General features: G+C 39.0%; 1 protein-coding gene across 1 annotated transcript; it reads left to right on the top strand.

The window, feature by feature from the left end:
• The first annotated feature begins 16 nt into the window (after positions 1-16).
• Positions 17-17515, top strand: LOC119738475 (plexin-A4-like). The gene is made up of 27 exons (XM_038213380.1): positions 17-1162; positions 2166-2372; positions 2749-2874; positions 3229-3344; positions 4993-5125; positions 5712-5865; positions 6195-6294; positions 6434-6551; positions 6834-6968; positions 7123-7218; positions 7371-7479; positions 7858-8048; positions 8449-8603; positions 8752-8866; positions 9679-9815; positions 10564-10731; positions 11232-11313; positions 11638-11865; positions 12404-12580; positions 13397-13601; positions 14251-14418; positions 14708-14788; positions 15231-15412; positions 15665-15774; positions 16020-16182; positions 16654-16790; positions 17200-17515. Exons 1-27 carry the CDS (start codon positions 17-19, stop codon positions 17513-17515), a joined length of 5055 nt encoding a protein of 1684 aa, XP_038069308.1.
• Positions 17516-24864: the final 7349 nt, after the last annotated feature.

Raw genomic sequence — 24864 nt, 5'->3', positions numbered from 1 at the left:
CCGTGGACTGAAGATCATGGAGTCTTGTAGGAGACACTCCGCCATCTTGTGGGCAATTGTTCTGTCTTGGAGAGTCATCTGCGTAAATGTGTTATCCACATCAGCTGAGTGGCTCGGAGACGTGTCAGACTATGAGTTGGCCAGCTTTGACAATCCTGACATTTTGGATGAACCCAGAAGACGTGCATCAAAGTTCAATCATTTTGCCTTGAGTGACCATGGCGATGTGTATGTGGGAGCTGTCAATTGGTTGTACAGGTTGGACAGTAGTTTGAAAGAGATACAAAATGTTTCAACCTGTGATGCCAGCAGGCCAGATAGTGTGATGCCCTGTCACCTTACAAATAACTACAACAAGATACTGGTAGTTTACAGTACCCGGCCAAACAGTTTGATAACCTGTGGTGGTGTGTATGATGGTATTTGTCAGTTACGACAGTTACAGGATATTAGTAACGTGATAATGGAGTCTGTTTCTTACGTTGCAGGATTTGAGGATGCATCAACCGTAAGTCTTATTGCTCCGGGGCAAAACCATGGATCAGAGCTTTTTGTTGCCGTCACTTATACTGGTGAAAATATTAACCAACGCGGAAGCTTTCCAGTAATTGCAAGAAGAACCCTGATGGAACACGATGGATTTTTATCGAACGTGGAACGTACGGATGACGTACTTTTAAGAAGCTATGCCCAACAGGTACAGTTTCACGTAAAGTATGTTGCGGCATTTGACAAGAGTGGATTCACATACTTTGTTGCCTCTCAGAAGGAGGATTTGAATTCTGCCCGATTTGTTTCTAAGATAAGCAGAGTCTGCCAAGACCATTCTAACCTAGATGCATACACAGAAATTACCCTACAATGCAGTGGATCAGATGGCAGTGTGTACAGCTTGGTGCAAGCAGCTCACTTTGGACCAGCAGGACCTGATCTAGCGGCATCATTGGGTCTCCATGCAGACGAGCAGGTGCTGTATGCTGTGTTTGCAAAGAACCAAGGAGCTGCGGGTACCAGTCATGTACCCATCGATCACTCAGCATTGTGTGTGTACAGGATAACGGATATCTTGGCTGCCTTCAGAGAGGCAGTGCGGGGATGTATTCAGAATGGAAATACGTACTCTGTTGACTATTTGAATAATTTTTTTTGCAGTACGTTCGGGGTGAGTACAGAAGCATATTAAGAAAGATGCTGCCATTTCTCTAATAAGATTCAAAAATGAATTTCCTGTGCTGTTTTCGAGTTACACCTCTAACAGGTTTTGTTTTCAATTTCTTTTTTTTAATAAAATGAGAATTTTTAGCAATAAAATGAGACATTGAAGTATTTCTTTCTAAATTTTGAATTATTGGCTGCTAGTAGACAAAAAGTCGACTCTCACGGAGCGGGTTATTTGTGTCAAAAATGATAAAATCCGAAAAAAAAATATACAAAGTAAATAAAATCCACTTTTTGAAGAGCATAAGGTATGCAGTGTAAATTGCACGTCTACGAATCAAAAGGTGGATTACCTGTACTTTTGTGACGTAAATCCAACCCAACTCAACTCAACCCAACGCAAATGCACAGGTTGCCTAACCTAAAATAAAATCGTCCAGAGTCGTCTTAATCATTGTAAAACATTAAGCACTATATACGTGCAAACTATGCTGCTTTTTCACAACGAGTGAATATAGAATAGCGAAGAGGAAAAACTGCAAAATAGTATAAAATGTAACATTTTGACAATGTATCGACGCCTCTATCTTTCCAGATGGGGACCAGGTCCAGTGTGCGCTTCTTTGCCATCGCTATTCTGCTCTTGATGTCCGTTACTCTGTATAGGCCCTAAATATGCCCCCCAAATGCATAGCAAACTTGTCGAGTAAAGTCAAGCCCTCTGTCCCGCTTCTCCACTTCATTTAAAGGCACAGCGGTTCAAACTGATTCTTTCTGCAATAATTGTGAAAACTATAGGTTGAACCATAGAGGATGGTTGAACAAGGCAACTTTCTTTGCAGTCCCCTGGCTGATACATCAATAAACACGGTAAAGCACTCATTCTCGTTTCATCAACGACTCTCCTGGAACTTCCTGGATTAATGTGTCTTGATAATTGCCACTGCCGAACCACGATATTGCTTTAACTGTTTTAATCATGTTTCTTGTTTATACTTTCGTTATAGATTCCCATTCTGGATCGCTATTTCTGCATACCCGTTACCAATGATGCTGCTCAAATGCAATTATTCCAGTACGCCAAGGGCATAGCCCCCGTTCCATCCACGGCAATTCTAGAGCTGCCTGGTACTCTCATGTCATCCATAATAACCACAGTAGAAGTCAACCACACCATCGCTTTAATCGGAACATCGACAGGAGATCTGCTCAAGGTAAATTATCCCTAATCGATTTAAAAGTATGTGACTGAAGTCGTCGTAGAGCCTACATTGGAATGTGTAGCAACAGTTTTATTTCAAACCATTTCGTGTACATCCCTTGCACTCGAGACTTTAGTTTTTAGCGTGACGCATTGATTCTAGAAAGTTAATAATTTCTTTAAAAGGAGAAATAATAAGCTATATTTTTTGGTCTCTCTTACTAAATTGGCTTGCATGAACGACGCTACTTAAGCATACACTCAAGGCAAGCAGTGTATGCCGGGTATACCATATGTTAATATCCACAAATCCATGTTAAACTTCTCAACTATGTACATCTAGGTTGTAAACAGATAAATTAAGGTCCTATATGCCATATTGACATTAGGTTCATATGGAAAGTAACGCTGCCAGCCGACTTTATGAACGCATTAGCGTTGATACCAGTCCAGTTCTGCAAGATGTCAAGGTTAATGAATCAACACGTGTACTACTTCTCTTGACGGAACAAAAGGTGAGCGCATACCTAACCTGCCACAGAGGAGTGCTGTTAACTAACTATCTCTGCTCCAGTTAGCTTCACTTGTGGACTTTTTATTAGCAGAAAAGAAGTCATTTATTAAAATTTATGTCATTTATGAAAAGCCATAGAAACCATGAGGTACTATTTATTTAGGCCTTTAACAACTAAGAGCATAGCAATTTGGCCAAATGAACATATCAAACGTTACCTTTTTTTGCTTCGTAAACTGAAAACCAGATTCAAGATTGAAAGGAAAAAAACTCAATTTTTCTGCTGAAATCAAATGCCTTGTTTTCTCTCAACATTAAGATCGTTAAAAAAGTTACAATATGTTTTTCACTTTAGTTTGTGAAGCTTCGCGTTGAGAATTGTGGCCAATACACGACATGCGAAACGTGTATTGGGACTGATGCAGGGAATGATGGAGACCCATATTGTGGATGGTGCACTCTGGAACGACGGTAAGTCACACGGGATGTCTCCAAAGTGTGTGAGTGGGTAGAGGGGTGTAAGAACGGTAGTCTATCACCATCAGACGGGCAGGGTGCAACATTTATGGAAATGTATAATTCATGGTGTATCATTGTAATGGTCCTCCTGAAGAATCCCCCTGATGCTGAATCGAAGCCTCCACTACTAAAACAACTACACCAGTAAGAGCCCGGCAGTCTCCTGAAGACGAACAGAGCATACTGTTCGAAACGTCGCCGGAGTCAAAACCACACAACCCAAAAGACATGGTGTTACCACAAACTTTCCATTCTATATTAATGATGTACAGGGTGACCCCCCAAAAATACAACCCTAAAACATTTGCATTCGAAAAAAAAGGATCAGTGGATGTTTATGCTTTGGGTATCAGATTAAAGCTGAGAGTGTTTTCTTTCAAATACTAAAAAAAAAACCCATGTAAATAGCACTTTGGGTTGCTGACAAAATGCCAATTATGTAAAAGAAGTCATTTTTCATAATACTTCAAACAGTGAAACATGTATTGTGCAATTATCCCTCATTCGTCTTTAATATTTGGACATAATTATTTATGATGCTGAAAAGGTTTAAAATAAGCTGAGATACTAAAAAGGATGAGATACCTGTTCAGGTGAAAAGTAAAAGGTATTTCCATCAAATCAATTTTTACTCTTGTCATATTAGGCCAAAAAAAAAAATATTCGGTCTCTGGTCAGACCAAAGTTCTGGAATTGACGCGGCCACGCGGCTTTTTTTTTTTTTTCTTTTTTTTTCTTTTTTTCTTCAGCTTGGATTGTACAGAAAAGGTGGGTACTATTTTGCTTTTTTGGTGTCCTCATGTACATTGGTGGCCTCCATAATTTGCTTTGGTGCTTTCGATCATTTGCCTTGGTGCAGTTTCCCATTCCTTGGTGCTCTTTGGTAAAAAAAAATGAGGAGGTGAGGAAATAGAGGGCGCTGTTGGAGCTACCGCGGAACATTTTGGAAAAAAAAAAGATCGACGCGCATGCTTAAAATCGACGCGCGCGCTGACCATGTGCCGTGTGCCTATGTGCCGTGTTATTTGTGAGGATTTAGACGTGCACAAATAGGTACAGTGAAAATCCCTTACTGTGGTAATTGTGTGTGTACAGGATGAAAAATAACCACTTTTACATAATTACTGTTTACTCAGCAACCCAAAGTGCTATTTTCATGATTGTTTCGGTATTTAAAAGAAATAGCTCTCAGCTTTAATCTGATAACCCAAACACAAAAAACCACCGACCTTTTCTTTTTAAAGGCAATGATTTTTTGTCACCCTGTATAGATAAAAAAATAAGCTTTTGTGCACTCTGGAAGGGAAGTCATTTATTGGGCGAGCTCCTATAGTTGGTCAGTTTAGTTGTTGATCGTGTCCCTAAAATTACTTCCATTTTATTTACATGACGAATACAGAGTTCGATGAGCTGTGGTTGTCCGAAGTTGCAATTATTTGTATGTGAAACAAATTTCGTACGATCCATCTAATTCAGTGATGACCTACTGATTCTCAATGAAATCTGGAAAGTAGGACATTTCATTTTTTTCAATTTTGGTTTTTGGTTTTTGGTCACTGTCGGCTACCAAGCTATGTGATAACGTTGAATTCTGTCTTAGATGTACGAGATATGCAGACCGTCCATCACCTGATGTATCTACTCGATGGTTAGCCTACAATGCTGCTCAGTGCATTAATATTACCGATGTAGCGCCCTATGATAACCTACCAATTACAGTCACTGAGCAACAGGTGAGAGACAGATGCATTTATATTACATCATTATTGCATCCGTTATAGGAACAAAAATGAAACCTGCTTTAGAAATTAAACACTTAGGCCTACTTCAAAGTGTAGATCTGTTATGGACATATCCAGATAGGCGGATAGGTATGTAAAAATATTTTACGTCAATGCGACGCCTATCGTACAAACGACGTACATGTATAGGGCCTAATAATTTTAGTTTTGATTCCCAGGGATCTCCAGAATTGAAATAGGTTTTCATTTGTATAAAATTGTGCGCAATTTATTTGCTGTACTCTGAATGAATTTAGGCTTCGTACAGTGAACGGTTTATTTCATGTCACACCATCTTTTTATGTTTTGAAATTTGTGACTCTCTAAGAAAATATTTTATCGTGCGTCAGAATGATACAGAATGTCGTGCTTCATGTACTATACCTGTCGCTCATTCTCAGTCATTTGAGCTCACTAAATGTTATTTCCACTCTGTCTTTAGTACCCTTGACCAATGGAGCTAACTCTTGGAGTTCATTGAATATTAATATAATAAATATTATTATTTAATATATCTTTTATTTTCTTTCACATTTAGATCACCCTGACTGTGCAGCAGTTACCTGATCTAGTGACAGGCCAGAGTTATGAATGTCATTTTGGGTCATTCCAATCTCCAGCTACGAAGAATGGTGAAGTACTTGAGTGTACGTCACCTCCTAGTGATGGGATACCTGCCATTCCGCAAGGAGGCAAGTGCAATAAGAGACGTCCATAGGATGTTATTTATGGCAAAATATTCCGAACAAGCATTCAAAAAGTCGACTTATAGTTTCCTTCTTGTCCATTCTAGAATGAAATGATGCTTGTAAATCAATCGCATTATATCAACAGAGGAATGTGATCGTAGGCAGTACAATATGGTACATTGACGTGCTTACTGTTAGCATTAAAATGATGTCTACATTTGGTACCGACAAAAATCGATTTGAACTCGTAGTAATTTAAAAATACACGCTCATTTTCGAATTGTCTATTGCAACTCATAAACGAGGTGGTTTTGTTCTTATCTGTTGCTAAGATGATGCAGTACACGTAGATTTGAGTGTTGAGTCATCTGAAACTTCAGTTCAATTCATAGACACCGACTTCTACTTCTATGAGTGTTCAACGCACACCTCGTGAGTATTAATCAGTTGTATTTGAAATTCAATTTGTTTTCCTTTAGGTTGCTTAAATGCATATTTTTTTCCCAGTACGTTTGCCTGATGATTTTGTTTAATCTCTAAATAATTCACTTCTCTTTGGTTGTTTACGTAGCTGTGTATCCTGTGTTGGTAGTCGTTGGGCCTGCGATTGGTGCGTGTTTGAGAACAGATGTACTCATGAAAGCTCCACATGCACACGTGCTAATGAAATCATCATTACTGGAGATAACGTGAGAACAAAATACCAGAGCTAAGCCGATATTTTTTTAAGAAAAAAAAATATTATCTTGCTTAAATCTCTTGATTGTATAATCCTATATGTCGGTAAATATGTATTTTGTGCATTACTAGTTATTGAAAACGATTAATTGTCATGTACTCCTATATTTTTATTTTAGAATTTAGCTAATCTTTATCAGATGTCTGTTGATCATGAGTTAAAAATTGAAGCCGATGTATATTTTGGGGAGGCAATGACATATACTTTGTTGTTTGTTGGCGTTTACCTACAGAATCCGACTGCTTCTGCAGTCACAGGACCTGAGTTTTGCCCTCAGCTGCTGAACCAGACTGCTGAAGTTCTGCTTCCTAATGACATTATGAGGAGCATAACTGTCATGACTACAAACATGCCAGACGAAGCCGAGGTTTGTTTATTAACCCGTCTATATTCCCCTATCAGTGCCTGATAGTGACATTTTCAAGATTTCGCTGAGTCCAGTTAACACCTTGCTTAATTCATCCCCTGGTAGGAGAAAATACAATTTTTAATACTCTTTCCCTTTCTTTCTGCATGTGCAGATTTCTAGCTATCAGTGCAGCTTAGACATTGAGGGATCGCCACAGGCTGTTAATGCAGATCGCAACGGAGATAGGATCACATGCCAAGAGAAGGCTGTAAGTTACCCTGAAACTTGTATTTTAGCCTTGGATTGCTAATTTCTTTAATAAAAATGAAAGCTATCACTCATTTTGCATACTGGCCTTACACAATGTTGATGTTGTAGCTTCAGGTATTAAAAGGTAAAGTTGCTTGCTTGCTTCAACAGTACACCTACCTATCTAATGTTGAACCAGAGATGGAAGTGGGACTGTCTGTTTCATGGACTGACACAAGCGGTGCTGCGCACATCCTAGATGACATACATGGATTTGATGGTAAGGAATAAAGACTGATTGATAATAAGTTGAGGAGATTTACTCTTTCGTCAGTCTAAAATTTTTATATAAAAGAGATTATTTCTAAAACGTGATAAACGTCAATTTGTTACCTATAAGAGTCATACCCACTCCTGACTGCCCAAAGTCAGTATCGAATTTAAGAATACAACAAAACGCAAATGATGTTTGTTTAATATTCTTTAAAGTTCAGAACCGTGCAAATTCCTTTCTTTTTAAATGGGTATATCGCGTTTTTAAAATAAACTCTTCATATGCTTTTCTTCGTTTGTTATCAATAGTTTTGCATTGGAAGTTGGTCTTTAAAATATTGTTGAAAACCATGAGATTATCTAGTATTCTGCTCATATCAAACAGTAACGTTGTACAAGTGTGAGGTCCAGAAGCCAGACTGCAGCCGTTGTGTTACAGCCCGCCCAGTGCTCGAATGTGTTTGGTGTGGTGCCATGCCGAGCGAGTCTGGTGTTTGCAAACTGAATGAAGTTTGCAGTGAAAATAGAGTGACTTTGGATAACGGATTGAACTGCCCTGATCCAGTTCTGAGCAAGGTAAGTAATATACAACTCTCCAGTTGAATATTATTCGCTTTGAAGTATCTTGAATATTCCAGTCGAGGATACTTCACACAAAGTATCAAAGATTGAAGTAACCAAATGAATCACATCTCGTATCCATTTGACCTGCCTTTATGACAAAATGAAAAAAGGGAATTTCGTTCTTGTGCAAGATGAAAAAACAACAACCATTCTTATGACTGCATAAACAAAGGCGTAATACCCACTAGTAGGCCGATATGGTTGACTGCATATAAGCCACTAAGTAGAACAAATTATCTTTGAAGAGTTATGCATCTTTACTAAAAATGTGTTGTATTGGAATACATTATTCCATGATATTTGTACTTGCTTTTGTGTGTTATCTTATTATTGTTTTCAAATCACGCGTTAGGTATTTCCCTTGACTGGGCCCATTGAAGGCAACACAGTCATAGATGTGATGGGAACTGATATCGGTCGGAGATTTGAGGATGTCGTGTCAGTGATGGTTGGCGATCAGCCCTGTGATCTGTATGGATTAAACTCAGACTACCAAATTGGAGCAAGGTAGGGTCAAATCATACTCCATGCAAGGACATTACTTCTCTTTTGTTGCCATGTTGTGGAACATTGTAAAATTGTAAAAGTGTACAGAGTGGATAAGGTTTTGCTGAACCTCCTTGTCTTAATGTCACATTATCACTTTATATTTCAGTGTCAGCTGCAGAACGAGACCAGAAAGTGTAGGAGCTGAGTTGGTTACTTTAACAGTCACGGGTGCAGATGGTACAATGCAACACAGCTCAGGAACAGTCAACTTTAACTTCAGAGTAAGTCATGTCCTGCACGCACTCGTCTACATTGACTCAGCCACTGAGGAACCTGCTTGGAAAAGGAACAAGCGTCCGAGAAAATGTGTTTACACTGAAATAGTAATCACGGAATGTAAATGAGCACGAATGAGGCAAGGGCGGATCCAGGGGGGGGGGGCCAAAGGGGGCCATGGCCCCCCAAAACGAAAGCAATTTTTTTTTTTTATGTGACATCGCAATAAAGGCAGGCAATGAGTACACCACCATCTTTTCCTCAAAAAACATTGGTTAAAGTGATCAGAAATTGCCTCAGATCGCACCACAGAGCATCTAGAATCCAAAATTTTTTTCGGGGCCCTTAAGCGGGCCCCGAACCCCACGCCGTAATTTTTTTGACCCACTTTTTGGGGGACCAAAATTTTTTTGGCCCCCCCCAAAAATTGTGTTCTGGATCCGCCCTTGGAATGAGGTCGTTTCACGAATGTTCTTTTCTTAGCAGTTCGGCACCACATTATGTCAGCTGGAGCAATGATAAGATATACTTTAGCTGAATAAGTTGATAATTTGACATCAAAAATGTTACGTTTGAGTTGAGGATATTTGGAAAAATCCGAGGCGTTTGAGTGAATTTCCTTAAACGTATCTCAGATTTACGTTTGAAACGTCAACATTTTTAAAATCAATAATATTCGAGGATTCTATGCACGATTATCTAGCAAATACTTACTTCAACAATAATATAATATAACAATAATATAATTGTTGTGCAAATTATTTGAGAGACAAACACAGTTCTAGAAATGTTGTAATAAGATGTATTTTGTTAACAGGACCCAGCTATTACACATTTCCAACCCCGCCTCGGCCCAGAAGCCGGTGGGACGGCAGTGAGTGTGAATGGTACAGCTCTCAACACAGGACGCGATATTGAAGCGTTCATCGGCGACTATCCTTGCAACATAACAGGGTATTGTGTCTCTTTCCTAATACACAGTGTTTTGTACGATAATTATTAATTCAGGAAGAAGAGGGATCTCCCCAACATAGGTGCATCTTTAGTTTCAAAAAATCATTTCGACTTCTATCAAACTTCAGTTAAAAGGATTTTCCTTTCCCACCTTTGTGGAGGGGATTTTGTTAGTTATAGATTTTATTATAAAAATCGACTTTATCCTATTCTGTGGAATTGCTCTAAATTCGTCCAATATCGAATTACCTTGAGACATTGCTATTCATCCATTCAGTATTAATATAAGGAGCATCATACACAAAGATGAATTCAAGTTTACGCCAGGCGCGGTTCTAGAGCCTATATTTTTGGGGGGCTAGCATGTGTGGATCCTGAAATTTTTGCCAGAAGGCGTGCTGACATTTAGAACGGTTTTTATCAGGCCTCCGGGGAAGGGGGGGGGTCGTACCATATTTTCTATGGGGAGCGCTGGTAAAGTCTTACAATCGGACACACTGTATTACCAAACGGTGGACAAATGCCCCCTTCAATTTTTTCTTTGGAGGGGGGAGACAAGTTGCATGTGACGTCAAATTCCTGAATTGGTTATTGACATTTTTTTTCAATATAATTTTTTTGGGGGGGGGGGGGCTAGACAACATTTTTGGGCCTAAATACTCCACCAGGCTCATGTAGAACCGCGCCTGGTAAACATCTCTGCAGAAAACTTAACTGTGATTTTTTATTTCTTTCCAAAATTATTCAGCCAACCAGTTAAATTCATGCTAGAATGCACAACCACTACTGGCCAACTCGGATATCAAGGTGTTGTGAAAGTCTCCTTTGATGGGGCCATGAGAACCTCATCAGATATGTACACGTACACTGAGAATCCCACCATTACTGAGGTGTCTCCTCTTAAAAGCATCGTTTCGTAAGTCTACATGATTTTTTGTCTTCATCTGTTTAACTATGGGCTATATACTTCAATTGGTATCATCCACATTATCTGTAAACCATTACAAACTGTATTGTCCATAGAAAATGTCGGTGTTTTAAAATGTTTTTACATGCGAACAAAAAATGAGAGTAAAAAGAAATTTTTGTCTAGGTATTAGTTTAGTATTAGAAGTGTTATGTTTCTATTGTAAGGCAGGCTTTCAAGACAGCAAGCTTGCAGCCAAATTTGTGCTTGATTGTTTTAAGAATCAGGCTACTACAAATCATCTTATCACCGAAGACTACTGATAACTGAGTGAACAGTGAAATATTACGCTTTATTCTAAACTTCAAAATGTCATTTGCTCAAAATATCTGAAGTGAACATGTGCGTATACATTTCTAAATTGTTTAAATTGATTCTTTACACCAACCAATATCTTTCAGTGTATGAAATGTATTTTCAGTATTTGCCATCGGTATTTTAATTGTCAGGGGTGGTCGAATATTGACGGTTACTGGCACTTTTCTAAACACAAGTAGAAACCGTCAAATCGTTGTCACTAATGCAAATGAGGTGAGAAATGTGTTATACTTATTATCTGTATAAATGATTTTATATCTGCCCTATCCTTGCTCAACCTCCCTTATTATATCTACTTGCTCCACTCTTCCAGCATATATAATTAGGAAACATTTAAAACTTCTATTTTGCTAAGTTACCGCAAACGACCACTTTAAATGTAAACATTGCAATAAGGGTACTATGTAAAGAATGACAGCCATTACGTCATTAAACACATTTCTGTTTTAAAGTAGAAACAAAGAGGGCAGCCATTGTCACCCGGAGCTAATACTGGACAGAATTGTCAACTTAATAATGTGGGTCTTTATTTTGCAGGAATGTCAAGGTGAATCTGCAACAGAGATGCGTTGCCCGTCTCCTAACATAACAGACCTCAACATAAGCAATGACAACTTGACCTTTGGCTTCATCATGGATGGGGTCACTCAACTGTTGACATGGTCTGAGGATAACGATGCCGACTTGGAGTACGTTGAGGATCCAGTGTATAACAAATTTGAAGGTGGTAGGAAGGAAAAAGAAGGAGAAACCTTGACAATCACGGTTGGTATACGCGTGTCTTATTCTATGCGCCTATCCTTTTATTGCCTTTTCTATCTGTATAAAGATATGGGTTCTGTCGGTAAACGTGCACGAAGCACACTTATACAGTGCTTTGTAAAGTGAAACACCTCTCATATGTGACTAAAGATACATTCAAGTTGATATCTCTTCCTCCTGAATCAAGTGGATCTTCCCAAAATACAGTAGGCCTATCTTGGTAACTCTTGCTGAGTTACAAAACTTCATAAGCTCAGATCAGTCATTGCAAGCGCAAATGTAAATGTGATGTGAAATAAAAGTTAAGGTTTTTTTTACCTCAGTCCTCACACGGTGTGTAGAAGTACATGTACATGAAAAACGACAGAAATTCTTACGTGTGATACAGCCATATGACCTTCGTATTTAGAAATAAATAAAAGTGTTGAGCATTAATTGTCACAACCGAAAAGACTAAACTCTTCCAAAATATACCAATGCAGATACAAATAAATTCCCTTAAAAACAATTGAACTTAAATTACCTGTGGATGCTTTGACAGGGCAAGCGGATTGACAGCGCCATCACAGAGGAAGAAATCATTGTGAAGATCGGCGTAGAGAGCTGTCCCGTTAGCCTGATTACTGATTCAGCACTCGTATGTGAATTGCCCGATGAGGCACCAGCAGCCGGTGACTACATGGGAGGAGATACCGGGAAAGGTCTGCCTGTGGTATGGGTAAGTAAGGGGCGGATCCATTTTTGAATTGGGGGGGGGGGCTGTCAATTGTTTTTTCTTTCGAGATTTTTCCTTCTTGTGCGGCCCCAAGGGGGAGGTTTATCCCCTTACCCTCCCCGTATAGATCTGCCACTGTACGCCTTTACAGACTTGCGGGTAATTTTTTATTGTGCTAACTTGATATTATCCTTAAAAACATCTCAAAGAAATGAAGTTTTTCTGAAGCTTTTCAACAAAATTTTAAGTACAGCCTTGTAAACGTGAAGTTCTTTCTCAGTTTTTGTTCAATTGTTTCGACTTTATGAATAGTAAACCAATTAGAAAATTGGAATCAGTATTTCTCCGGTCAAAGAATTTCATAATATTCGGTCATTACACTCCCGAAATCTGAAGAGAAGACCCCTCTGGCTGTAAAATGACCAAGAAAAGCGGCTCATCTAGGATTAAATATTATTAAATACTATTAAGCTAGGTTTAAACATTGTTCCTCAGATGGATTGAACATCTGTATTACTCAATCCGAAAGGTTAAAAAACACCCAACATTCGGCCAATTCTCCCCAAAACGTAATTACACTACTTTGTCATTGTTGATTGTTTCTTCAAAAGTGATTATTATACCGTCGACATTAACAAATTGGTAAAGTCTATGAATCTAAAAATTAATGTGGCCTGACGTTGCGAACTTAGCAAGTTCTTCTTCAGAGGCTAAAACAGAAATGACAGTGGTAAAGTGGTTAAGTCTATGTCAGTTATGTTGAATCGTTTATTCAAGTCTATGTTGAATCGTTTATTATTCATTTGTGTTATTCCATAGGTTCGCCACAATAACTTAAAATTTAGGTTGGGCTATTTGGTCTATCCCAGTACGGTGCCACTTGTCGCTATACTCGTACCGAGTTTGGTCATTCCACTCTCCATGGCGATACTGCTCGCTGCTACCTTCGTGTATTGCAAACAATTGCAAAGGAAGCGCACCCACGACCGAAGACTATTGGGCAGGATAGTGGCGATTCATCTCGGTAAGTACTGGTGGCAAGAGATGACTTCAGTTTACTCGAATATTTAATTCCTGAGTGCTACAAACAGTTGCACAAAACTGCGGTGAAGAGAGAGTATCATCTCTGTCTATATGAGTATGCTCTTGTAAGTTAAAATCACTTGATTGCAAGACGGCGAAATGGTAAACAACACGAAACCCTTTCAAATTTCAAAGCTAATTATCCTTCATCACTTGTGCCTACCGGCTACTTATCAATTCCTAATTTTCAAACATAATTATGATAGTTTAGAAAAAAATTAAAACAGTACGTAGCTGCACATCTCAGTATTAAATTATGTTCTACTTCTAAAAAAACTCTCAAGACGGCTGCTAACGGGCAGCCGATTTTGATGGTAAAATACACGGCAAAAGAATTCAAATGGCGTGCTCCTCATTTGACTGTAAATTGTCAAGTTGTACACAGGATGAAACAAATTTCTCCACAAAAACAAAAATCAATATAGAACTCTTTTGTCAAGATTGTGTTTACCATTTTAGACAACTTGTGAATCTTGTGTAGCATGCAAAGGTTGTTTTGTCTGTTGATTTGTAAGCCTGAACGTTTTCGTAAACTTACCACTATATTAAGTTATTTACTGTTAATGCGACATCGTATCTCTTTTCCTCAGAAATTGACTCCCACGTCAAAAGACGCAGGTGGTATAGATCCCAGAAACAGTCGGAATCTGCTCAGCCAAAACAAAAGCGCATTGTCCTGAACAACAAGGTCAGCTTCGTTCCCGACGACATTCATATCGACTTCAGCCAACTTGAATTGGGGGAAACTCTCGGACAAGGTAGTGACTTTGTACGAGGAAACTATGAACGTTTCATGAGTTCAAAGTGTAAGCTGTTATTTTACCTGAGAAGGAGAGGCCTACATAAAGGGGCTGTGTGTGCAAACCGTTATTGGCGTGATTGAAACACATTTTCACGTTTCGACCTTTAGGAAATTATTTAGACTCGGCAAGTCGCTGGGTCTGTTAGTAAGTTGGTAGGTCGGTTGGTCTGCCAGCTGGCTAGTCTTCGTACCAGCAAAAGATAATCAGCAAAGATGAGCATAAAACACTTGAATAAATTTTACAGGTGCATTTGGGCGTGTACTGAAAGCTGTTCTACACGATACGCCAGGGGAAGATCAAATTGTGGCCGTAAAGACAGTGCAAGGTTGGTGATGAGAATGTCGGCCATTTGTGAGAGATGTTTTCTATGACAGTATCATGGATTCAAAACAAAGCATTGAAAAATTGTGCCTCGGTTAAAAAAGGGCCCATTTCAGAATGGTATGCATTTTGGTCTTGATTATACTGGTTGCTGATTAGAGTTACAGAAGAGATGTTGGATGACCTTATACCGAGAAAGAGGAACGAAAAAACATTAATCAATGTGCATCTTGAATGAAAGAGCCGAAAGAGTCTTTTCATTCAGAATTGCGAATTGTTGGTTGTAAAATGTTCTTGAACTGAATTGAATGTGTCTCTGGGTTATTGCATTTCTGTGGTGATGAAAATAAGTTGAAAAACAAGTTCCTGTTTTTGTGTAGTAGCTTGGCCAAATGTAAGTTGGGCGTGCCAGTTAACACATATAAATGCCTTATTTTTGCATGTAGACACCTCGGACCCGAAAAATGTGGTTAAGTTCCTGGAGGAAGGCTTGATCATGAAAACCTTCGACCATGTCAACGTAATGGGGCTTCTGGGGTTGACCTTTGACGCGGACAAACACCCCTTGGTAGTGATACCCTTCATGGCAAACGGTGACCTCAAGACATATCTGGTCAAGAAGAAACAGGTATGTAGTCAAGAGCGATCAATGTCGATAATAAATAGAGGAAGGTTTGATAAAAGAATTGGTGATGAGTGGCATGAGTTTGGAACTCACTTTATGGTGATTTTGGTAGATGTTGTTACGTTTGATAATTAATAGTTCACTCACGAGATTTATTAAACAAACTGCTGTCCCATTTCGTAAACAGTATGTCATGTGTTTTGTTCTGAGTGTGGTATTTATTTATTCATTGGAGGTTTTTTACTTTCAATTTAGACCTTGGCGACATCTCTGCTGATGAGGTTTGCCTCACATGCCGCACTCGGTATGAGTTACTTGGCTCAGCACAAATTTGTCCACAGAGATCTTGCGGCCAGAAATTGCATGTAAGTGTATCCTCTCTTCTATATCATCTGGGGCTTTTACACATGTCTTTATATGTGTGTTTGAGTAAAAGCAAAATGAATGTTACGATAAATCGGTCAGCTGTTTCATTGAAAATAATTTTAATGCAACAGAGATACCAAGGGACATGCATTCATTGAATTAACTCCAGAGTTCGAATTAATGGTATTGCAATTCTTAAATGATGTGACCCCAAAGTAAGATCAACTTTTAACAACCTCTTTAGGGTGAACAGTGATCTTCTGGTGAAGATAGCGGATTTTGGACTATCCCGTGACATGCACGAATCGGATTACTACACAAGCGGCGATGCCCAGGCTAAGCTGCCTATCAAATGGATGGCTCCCGAGTCCATGGAACGTCGAGTGTACAACGCCAGGACTGACGTGGTACGCAATTAAATCCATCTTTGATTGGAATGTTAGATGATGTTTAGATAAAGATCTTAGCGGAAAAGAAAGCAAAACACATCTCTTTGCGTTCTGTGGAACTATCCTTCGAAGAGAAACTACATGAACTTCGATGTCCGGTCATGAAACGTCAGTTTATTGATAACTTACATCGGGTATGTTTTCAAGGCGCCTGACCCTCATTAGCTGGAGTATTTCGTCTTAAGACGCCCACCTCGAACTCATTTCTTAGTTAACTTAGTAATAAACGTTTTTATTTCAATTTGACACAAGATCTCATTAAACAGTTCAATAAAGACTCAAATACAATGTAGTTTGGTCAATCTTCGTTAATCTTGGCTACCCTTTCCAGCTTGCTCATGTCAACTGTTCGGTAGCTCATTTGAACAGGCATCATTAGAATGGTCTCTTACATTGAAACAAATATTTGTCTTCTTTGGTTTTCTACAGTGGTCATACGGTGTGCTCCTGTGGGAGATTTTCAGTAAGGGTGCAAAACCGTATCCAGGAATTCCCAACCAAGATGTGTATGATTTCTTGAAGAGAGGTCAACGCATGGATGCTCCCAAGAACTGCCCGCCAAAAATGTATGTTCAAACAGCGGTCACCATTACCTTTAAATAACACATCTAATGCCGTTTTAACTTCTGTAAAAGTATGCATGATTCTTTTTATATATTTTACTCAATTTTTTCTGAAGGTGAAGGGATCTTAATGCATCGTTTTTACTCTCAAAGGTTTTACATAATTGAAAGTAGGTATAACACTCTCTAGTTGTGAGAAACAGTGAAGAGTGTTTTGTTTGGGTTTTCAAATAAAAAAAGGGAAACTCAATTCTCGAACATTTCTCTCAAAAATGTAGGGTTAATGTGCTCGAGTAATCAGTAATAATGGAAAGTGTATTGTCGGGGGTTTCAAGTAAAAATGCAAACACAATTTGAAACGATGAAGCATGCAGCATCTAATGATTCTTGTTACATTTGCTGACTGATACAGCTACGGCATAATGGTACGTTGTTGGCAGGACAACCCCAAATCACGTTGCACCTTCGTCCAAGTTGCCAACGAGCTGGAAGAACTGTTGGAGGGAGACCGTGACTACGTAGCAGCTCCTAGTGCGGGTGTGGTTGGTAAGCGACCCATCAAACATCGCGAAAAACCTGGTGTCACAGACGACAGCTATCTGGTCCCGATGCAGCAGGAGACCGCCTTTGGTGCTGACGGCCCGTGTAGTGACGGAGAAACCAGCGGGAGCCATGCGACCGCCGCCCAGGATCCCTTGGATTATGTCAATAAAATTGTTATTAGATAAAGTGTCCTGCAAATTTCCAGATAAGAAATATCCTGGAAAAAAATGGTTTGAAGAAAAAGTCTGTTTCAAGTGGCCAATATATTAAAATCTTGGCTTATCAAGATGGATCTATAGGACACTCCTTGCTCACTTTCATTCATAAGAAACAATATTTAACCTTTCTAGCTTTTTGTGTCTGTGTGTTGGAAGAAAATCATGTACAATATATAGAAGGTGGCAAGCTAGACTAATAGCTAAATCATCTGTCTTTTTAAGCGTCTCAACCAGTGCCAAAAGCCGTTTTTGATTTTCGATTGAAATTTTTGTGGTATTTAGTAATCTGAGGTATTACTGTCGTTCACCATCATTGAATCAAACGTTCATAGATACATAACTTTTTATTGCTGTAGTAATATTCGGATTTCCCGCAAATGAGTGTAAGATCGTTTTATTTTATTGCATACATGTTAAAGCATAATACCTGCGTCATTTAATCTATTACATATATATGTACATATGATTTTTCCAGTGTTGTATTAATTGGCAATGCTTAGCTAGGCAAATTGCAACATTTTAAGACATGATCCTACGTTATCTGCAAGTGATAAGTTGCCGATTGGGAATTTTTGCACAGAGTCCTACATGCTGTCCTATATGACGTTGCGAACTTAGCAAGTTCTTCTTCAGAGGCTAAAACAGAAATGACAGAGGTACACACATTAGCATGGGGGTGCACACAAACATGCAGGGCTGAAAGAAGAAGCACAAAAGGAGGATTAGGTGGGAAAGGTGTGGAAAGATGCGGGGGAGGGTAGATGAGAGAACAAAGAAACAAAGGGAGATGGCAAACCACAAGGGGTCTGGCAAACAGGGGAGGGACTAGAAAGGGGAAGGATCAAAGATCACAGGGAGTGGGAACGGACAAAAGAGTGTGAGAGTGAAGGGGGATGATGGGGGGGGGGAACAGTATGGAGGTGGAAAGGGATCAAAGATGGGGGAAGATGGATAAACACAAACAAGGAAGACCAGGTGGATTATCTGTAACAGAAGACAATGGAGGAAGAAAAGGATTAATCATTTCCAAGTTGGATGTTGAGACCATGTGGTTGAATAGTTCGAAGACGATTCATCCACACTTTCTCTCTGCTGAGGCGATGGCCAAGAGATTCAATGCCCTGCAAAATCATATCAGAAATGGAGTGGTTAGGCAGGTTGAAGTGATGACCAACAGGGGTGTCTACTGTCTTGGTGTTGACCGTTGACCGGTGGGCATAGAAACGCTTCTTGAGGGTATTCTTAGTCGCACGTACATACTGCACTCCACAGACCCTGTAAGAAATGAGATATATGACATTAGAGGTGTTACAAGTGATGTTACCAGTGGTTCTGTGGGTACTGACGGAAGAGTGGCTAGAAAAGGAGTCGGACTCCTGGATATGAATCTGGCAGACAACACATCTGGAACTGCACTTGAAAGTACCATGCTGGGTGGGAGGGGATGCATCTAAGGAAGGGACTTCAGCTCGAACAATCAAGTCCCCGTACATTTCGATTTTTATATAAAAATGGTTCAAGTTATCAGAAAAATTTACAACTATATAGGTATCGTTAAAGGAACAAAAAAAATAACAGCAAGTGTAAGTTTATTTAACGTATTATACACAGCTTTTCCAGCATTTAATTATTAATTAAGATAAAAAGTGTATTACATAATTGACATTTTATATTTTGTATACATGTAAAGGCCTATATTCTTAGCTGACTAGGTATTTGTTCTCTAACTAAGTCGCGTGTGCACAGGTTTTCTCCCTATGGTAACGACATTGATCACATGTGTTAAACCGAGGGGTGTACAGTTGAGTCGCATGAAAATGCAACTCCCTTTGGATTGGTATTCAATGGAGATTCGTACATTCTTACCAACTAATCTGTGGAGACAGATGCCACATGCATATGTATTGTTCTCAAAAATAAATACGAAATGTAGCTCATTTTATTAAAAAAAATATATCTTGTTTACCTAAAATATATACATTTTTGTGTGTAAAAGGAGAGTCTTCTGTCGCAGGTGTTGCTAGAAATTAGCGTTTTGTAAAGAAGTTGTTTTTATGCAAGGTATAAAACGCTGCTCAATGGTTGCCTAGTAAATGTAGAAAAATACCCTGACTTAACAGGTAAAAAAAACCACTAGAAACAGTTTGGTAAATGCGTGCGAAAATGTATTTCAAAAAGTAGTACAGTTTGGAGATCGAACAGTGATTGAAGTTAGCACCGAGTGCTGTATAAATGCTCATATTTAATATTCAATTGACATATAATCTTGCTGTTTGCTCATTTACACAGATACATATTTAATCACTTTTTTATTCAGATTATCATAATTGCATAGTAACTAGTATATTACTAACATATCTAGACTGAATTTCTGTTAAAGTCAAGATTTTTTTCATTAAAAATTAATGCTCCCCCTGCATATATTTTATTACATAATTGACATGTTACATTTGCAATACATGTACAGGCCTATATTCTTAACTGACTAAGTATCTGTTCTAACGCAATCGCGTGTGCACAGATTTTCTCCTTAAAAAGAAAGGAAAGACATTGATCGAGGGATATTCCATTATCAACACAAATGTACCGTTTGACTCGTATGAAAAAAAATGGAATCCCTTTGGATTGGGGAGATTCGTACATTCTTTCAAGCTGGTTTTTGTATATATTATGGTTACAGACATGAAAGTTATGTGAAGGCAGGTCCTCACCATATTTGGGCAGGAGTGATACTATCCGGTTCGTAAGTGACTGCGTCATATACACGCGCGCACACCACTGATCACTAGCGCCCATTGGCTAAGCACTATAGATGCACTTACTTCCGGTTCCATTAGTTCAAATGCTACACCTTGTGCAGTACACATGGTTAAGTTGAAATGACGTCAAATTTACAAACCATATGAAGAGGAAATGAAATACAATCAATCGATAAGAGAAGTCCGTGTTTTCACGCAATATTACAGAACTGTGAATAAAGCATAGAATACAACTCACATCGTGGGAACAGGCCAGCGTCTTATTTTCAGTGTTTAATTGGTTGGCACGACTAAGTTCATTCAACCGTAAACTCCTGAAAACGCATCAAGTAATATATAGCAAACTGCACATTATTGACTTTATATTATGAGATTCGGGGGAAAATTCAGGAGACTCGAATAAAAGAAGTGGTAGTCGCAACATTGATGCAAAATACAATAAACAGTTGAAAACTTCGGCGAATCTAAACAATGCAACAAGCAGATAAAACCGTCCAGTGGATTTCATTTTGAACTGTAGGCCTAAACACCTCCGGTTGGCTCAGGATTATAGGCCAATACTGCCCGATGTAGTGTCGTACGTATTACACTTCAAACGATACTGAGGGGAACTGTAGAGAAGGTAGTTCAAGGTTTGCAAGAGGTACCTCCTGCTCGCATTCCTTGTAATCAGTGTTGAGACTGCATGGCAATGAAAGTGTTCCTCCTAGCAGCGGTGGATTGGAGTTTTTTTTAAATGAAGTGGGCGGGGCACTCAGTAAAGACCACACATACCTCAGATTCCCGGCAGGATATACTTGAAAAGGGAGGAGGACAAATAGATTCGTGTGTATGCACGTTGACGTCTAGATTAGTTTATCGGTTTAAAAGAAAAATTGATTTGATAAGGATCCAATGTTTCTCGTCCGCTCTTCTGTCGCTTATGCCACGTTCGTTCGAATGTCGCGATTCATTTAATATCGAACGATATTTCAGATAAATCGTCAGAGTTTGACGAACTAACGAATCTGTCCAGAACTGACCTTATACGCAATTTAGGATTGTTAGATATTCTAACATATTTATGATTGTCTTCAAGGTGATCCGCTAAAAATCAAGACAAATACATTCGCCGTTTGTTAATTACGCTATAGTTACACAAAACGCGAGTTTGTGGATACTCGGTTTTTTGTGCTTTTGATTAAGTGACGCATCCCGATTTCTTAACAATGCTAGAACACAATATTTCAAAAAGAGTTGACCAAAATCCAAAGCTATATCTGAAAAAGGAGGATGCCTTTCCAGCCTGCGCTCGCTGCTAGTCATGCGCACAATAATAACGCCATACACCGTGTCGCACCGTCTGCTAATTACAAGCTGGAGTATTTTGCAGTCGGACCTAACTAGACTAACTACACGTTTGAATAAGTATGAGACGGAAATTATCAGTACACAAATTGTGTAAAATCCATGCAAATGACATGTGAAACGAAACAATCTATCGTTGCCAATTAGACCAGTATCACCTGTGGATGGGATAAACACTAACGTATGCACCAGGAAACTAAAGTCGGTTCCCATCGTGTAAAAGTACCTCTCAAGGAAGTAGTTCAACCAAACCTTTGTTAAACTTGACACCGTCTTTGTAGTGCTTCTATAATACAGTCAGTGTTTACTTCATCGAAACCAATGTAGATTAGTATTTGTCCAGCACTCCAGCAGTTGAATACACGTATTGTTAATATCGCCAGTTTGCTCCCGGAAGCGATATTTATTTGCCCTGCAGTTGAATATGCGTAATGTTAATAGCGTGAGTTTACTCACGGAAACAACTTGTGGTAATTCGTAGCTGGAGTCGCTCCCATAATGATGACATACCTTAGCAATTATATATGCTTCGAGCTTAACAACTGTGACTTCACCTGTACATAATAAGTCATGTTTTGTAGAATTGTACACTCCGATCGACTTCTCTTTCTACTGCATGTGGAGTTGAACATTTTGGGTTTTGCGAGTGTAGGCTCAGCCGTTCATCACGGACACTCCTCTGTTGGTTGTCTCCAATTATTCCTGCCCATTTCTTTTCGGCCGAGTAGACAACTCCTAGTATCATGACTTATCTAGAAATGCTCGGTTTATTGCCAGAAAACTTGTTGGCTGTCTTGTAATGTTGGCATTAAAAAAAACCCAGAACCGAAGCATGAACGGCGTTGCTGTTGAAACCCCTCACTTTTGAACCCCAAACCAATCCCAACTTGCCTATGCCCAAGAGCAACCCCCTATACCGAAGTTAAACACCAAAGCCTCATTTCTAACTCTAGTTATCATCCGCAAACTAAGCTGCCCAGACGGACCGTACGGAAGGACTCCGTAGGCGATGACAATACCCCTCCACTGAGCCTCTCGGCTGAGGAGTAACATGTAAACTGAGAGGGTATTGCGTGTCACGATGAAGCCTTGAAATACTGAATTTCTGTGGTTCCATAAGTTGTGTCATGGAATTTTGACGGTGAGAAAGATATGACTACACCCCCTGTAAATGAATGGGATTCGGACATAAAAGGAGAACAGTAAAAGGCAAAACTGATTATTTTTTTTTTAATAATAGTCAACACTGTGTAAGGAAAAATTCAATGTGAATTGGATTTTTTTCGTCACAACTACATTTCTTGTGAGTCTCAAGAACTATATAAACCATGGCAGTATTTTTTTTTATATTTTGTTCGAGTGAGCGAGTCTTTACCAAAAAGACCTTGAGTTTTAACACCCGGAAACGAAACCCCACAAACTTGAACGAGGCCTTGGTAAAAACTACGCTATAGCAACTAAACAAATGATGATTGCTGGCCCATGAAGAAACCTTTCTATTTTCTATTTGTGCAATATGTACTCTGTTGCATTGTGTACCCTATCGACATGGGATTTTTGCAGCTCTACGTGTGTGTTCGTGTGGTCGTGGCTGTGTTCAATGTGCTGAGTGGTTGAGCGATTTAAAGGGAAGGTCCAAACCGTATGACGATAACTCATTGGAGTGCCGACCCCAGCATCAGTCACTGAACAATTTGCTCTTTAGACTAAGCAGAGGGATGTTGAGGAGAATCACTTGGCACACCTGATGAGACCGTCTAAACTCTCTACAACTCGCTGCTCTGCGTCTAGCCCATTTGGCACGGTTACTTGTGGCGGATAACGCAATTGTCACACGTCAAACTCTGTTATAGATGTGACTGCTCTCGTACAGTCCAATATTTCCAAGTGTATAACAGACTATTTCCTGACTGCTAGTGATTCAACCTACACTATCAGGTACGTTTGATATTTAGAATTAATAACTTTTCCCACAGCTTACAGTTATTGGTTATTCCACAGTCGAGTATAATATAAATTATTTATGAGGAAGAACGAATGGGGAATTACGGGCGTATAGACTAAATATGAAAGTTCTACAACATTTGGCACTTAAGAGGGCCAGCTGTAAACAGATGGACTGTACGAACCTGCTTTCAGTCAAAAGATATCAATCGACCCTAAGGGTTACAATTAAGATTTAATCTGCATAGAACATCAACGAAAAGAGGTCACGCTTAATTGACAAAAAGGACGACAACATTTCGGTTTAATATCCAGCTTTAAAAGACATTCGTCATCACAAGCCTTCAAGACATTTTTTTAGACTGGAATTTCCAAATTCTTCGGAATAATTCTCAATTTTCACGTATAATAGTTTGCTTGCTAGCATTGTAAAATGTTCATGAAAGTAACGTGACATTAAACTTTTTATATTTAACATTTTATTTTGGTAAAGATATTCCTTGGTTTGTGTTTTCACAGGCCAATTTTTCTTAAAAAGCCTCATTCGAACAAAACCCAAGTCTTAAAGGTGTTGCTACCCTAATTGTTAATGGTTCTCCAAATTAATATTGTTGCAGCTTGATAGTTTTTGGTAAGGCCCGTGCAGTAGTAGATCCGGGTTGCTGAACACTCGGAGAACCGAGTGTGACACTTCCATTTCATCGGTGTTAACCAGAAATCATTGTGAATTCCGAACCAATATTTCTTGAAGACGAGCAACAGCCAGCTACCTTTGGGTATCACACCAAAACATTTTTTATTCTCTTTTCCACGAAAGGGAAAAAGTTGTGTTTTTTTCTCAGAAAGATACAAAAATTGAAATCGACAGTCCAGTCCTATTTTTGCATCTTTTTTGTCTCTTCAATCATAAAAGTATTTTATTTGCACCCTTTTTGTATATTTTTCAGCTATCGAACAAGAATTTTTTCTTGAGATTTCTAGGCTTTGGAAAAGGGTCCGAAAGAATGGGAGAACCGATCTGAACATTCGTTTCATAACCAGAAATTGACTTTTCGCAAAACCAATAGTTAGAAAGTTTGTTAAAAACAATTCCTTTAGGAATAAGGCCAGGAGAATAATCCTTTATCTGTAAATATTTTCATTGTATGGATTCCCTTACTGTACTGTAAACTTTGGTAATTTTTATTTATTTATTTTTTTACAGCCTGTGACTATAGACTTTTCTCTAAGACCCACCGCATTGTAAAAGAGGGTGCGTTACCATCT

This window comes from Patiria miniata, unplaced genomic scaffold, assembly GCF_015706575.1.
Source record: "Patiria miniata isolate m_02_andy unplaced genomic scaffold, ASM1570657v1 HiC_scaffold_3, whole genome shotgun sequence".
NCBI lineage: Eukaryota > Metazoa > Echinodermata > Asteroidea > Valvatida > Asterinidae > Patiria > Patiria miniata.
Note: the sequence above shows the minus strand (reverse complement) of the source record. Positions and strands in the feature narration are given on the sequence as shown.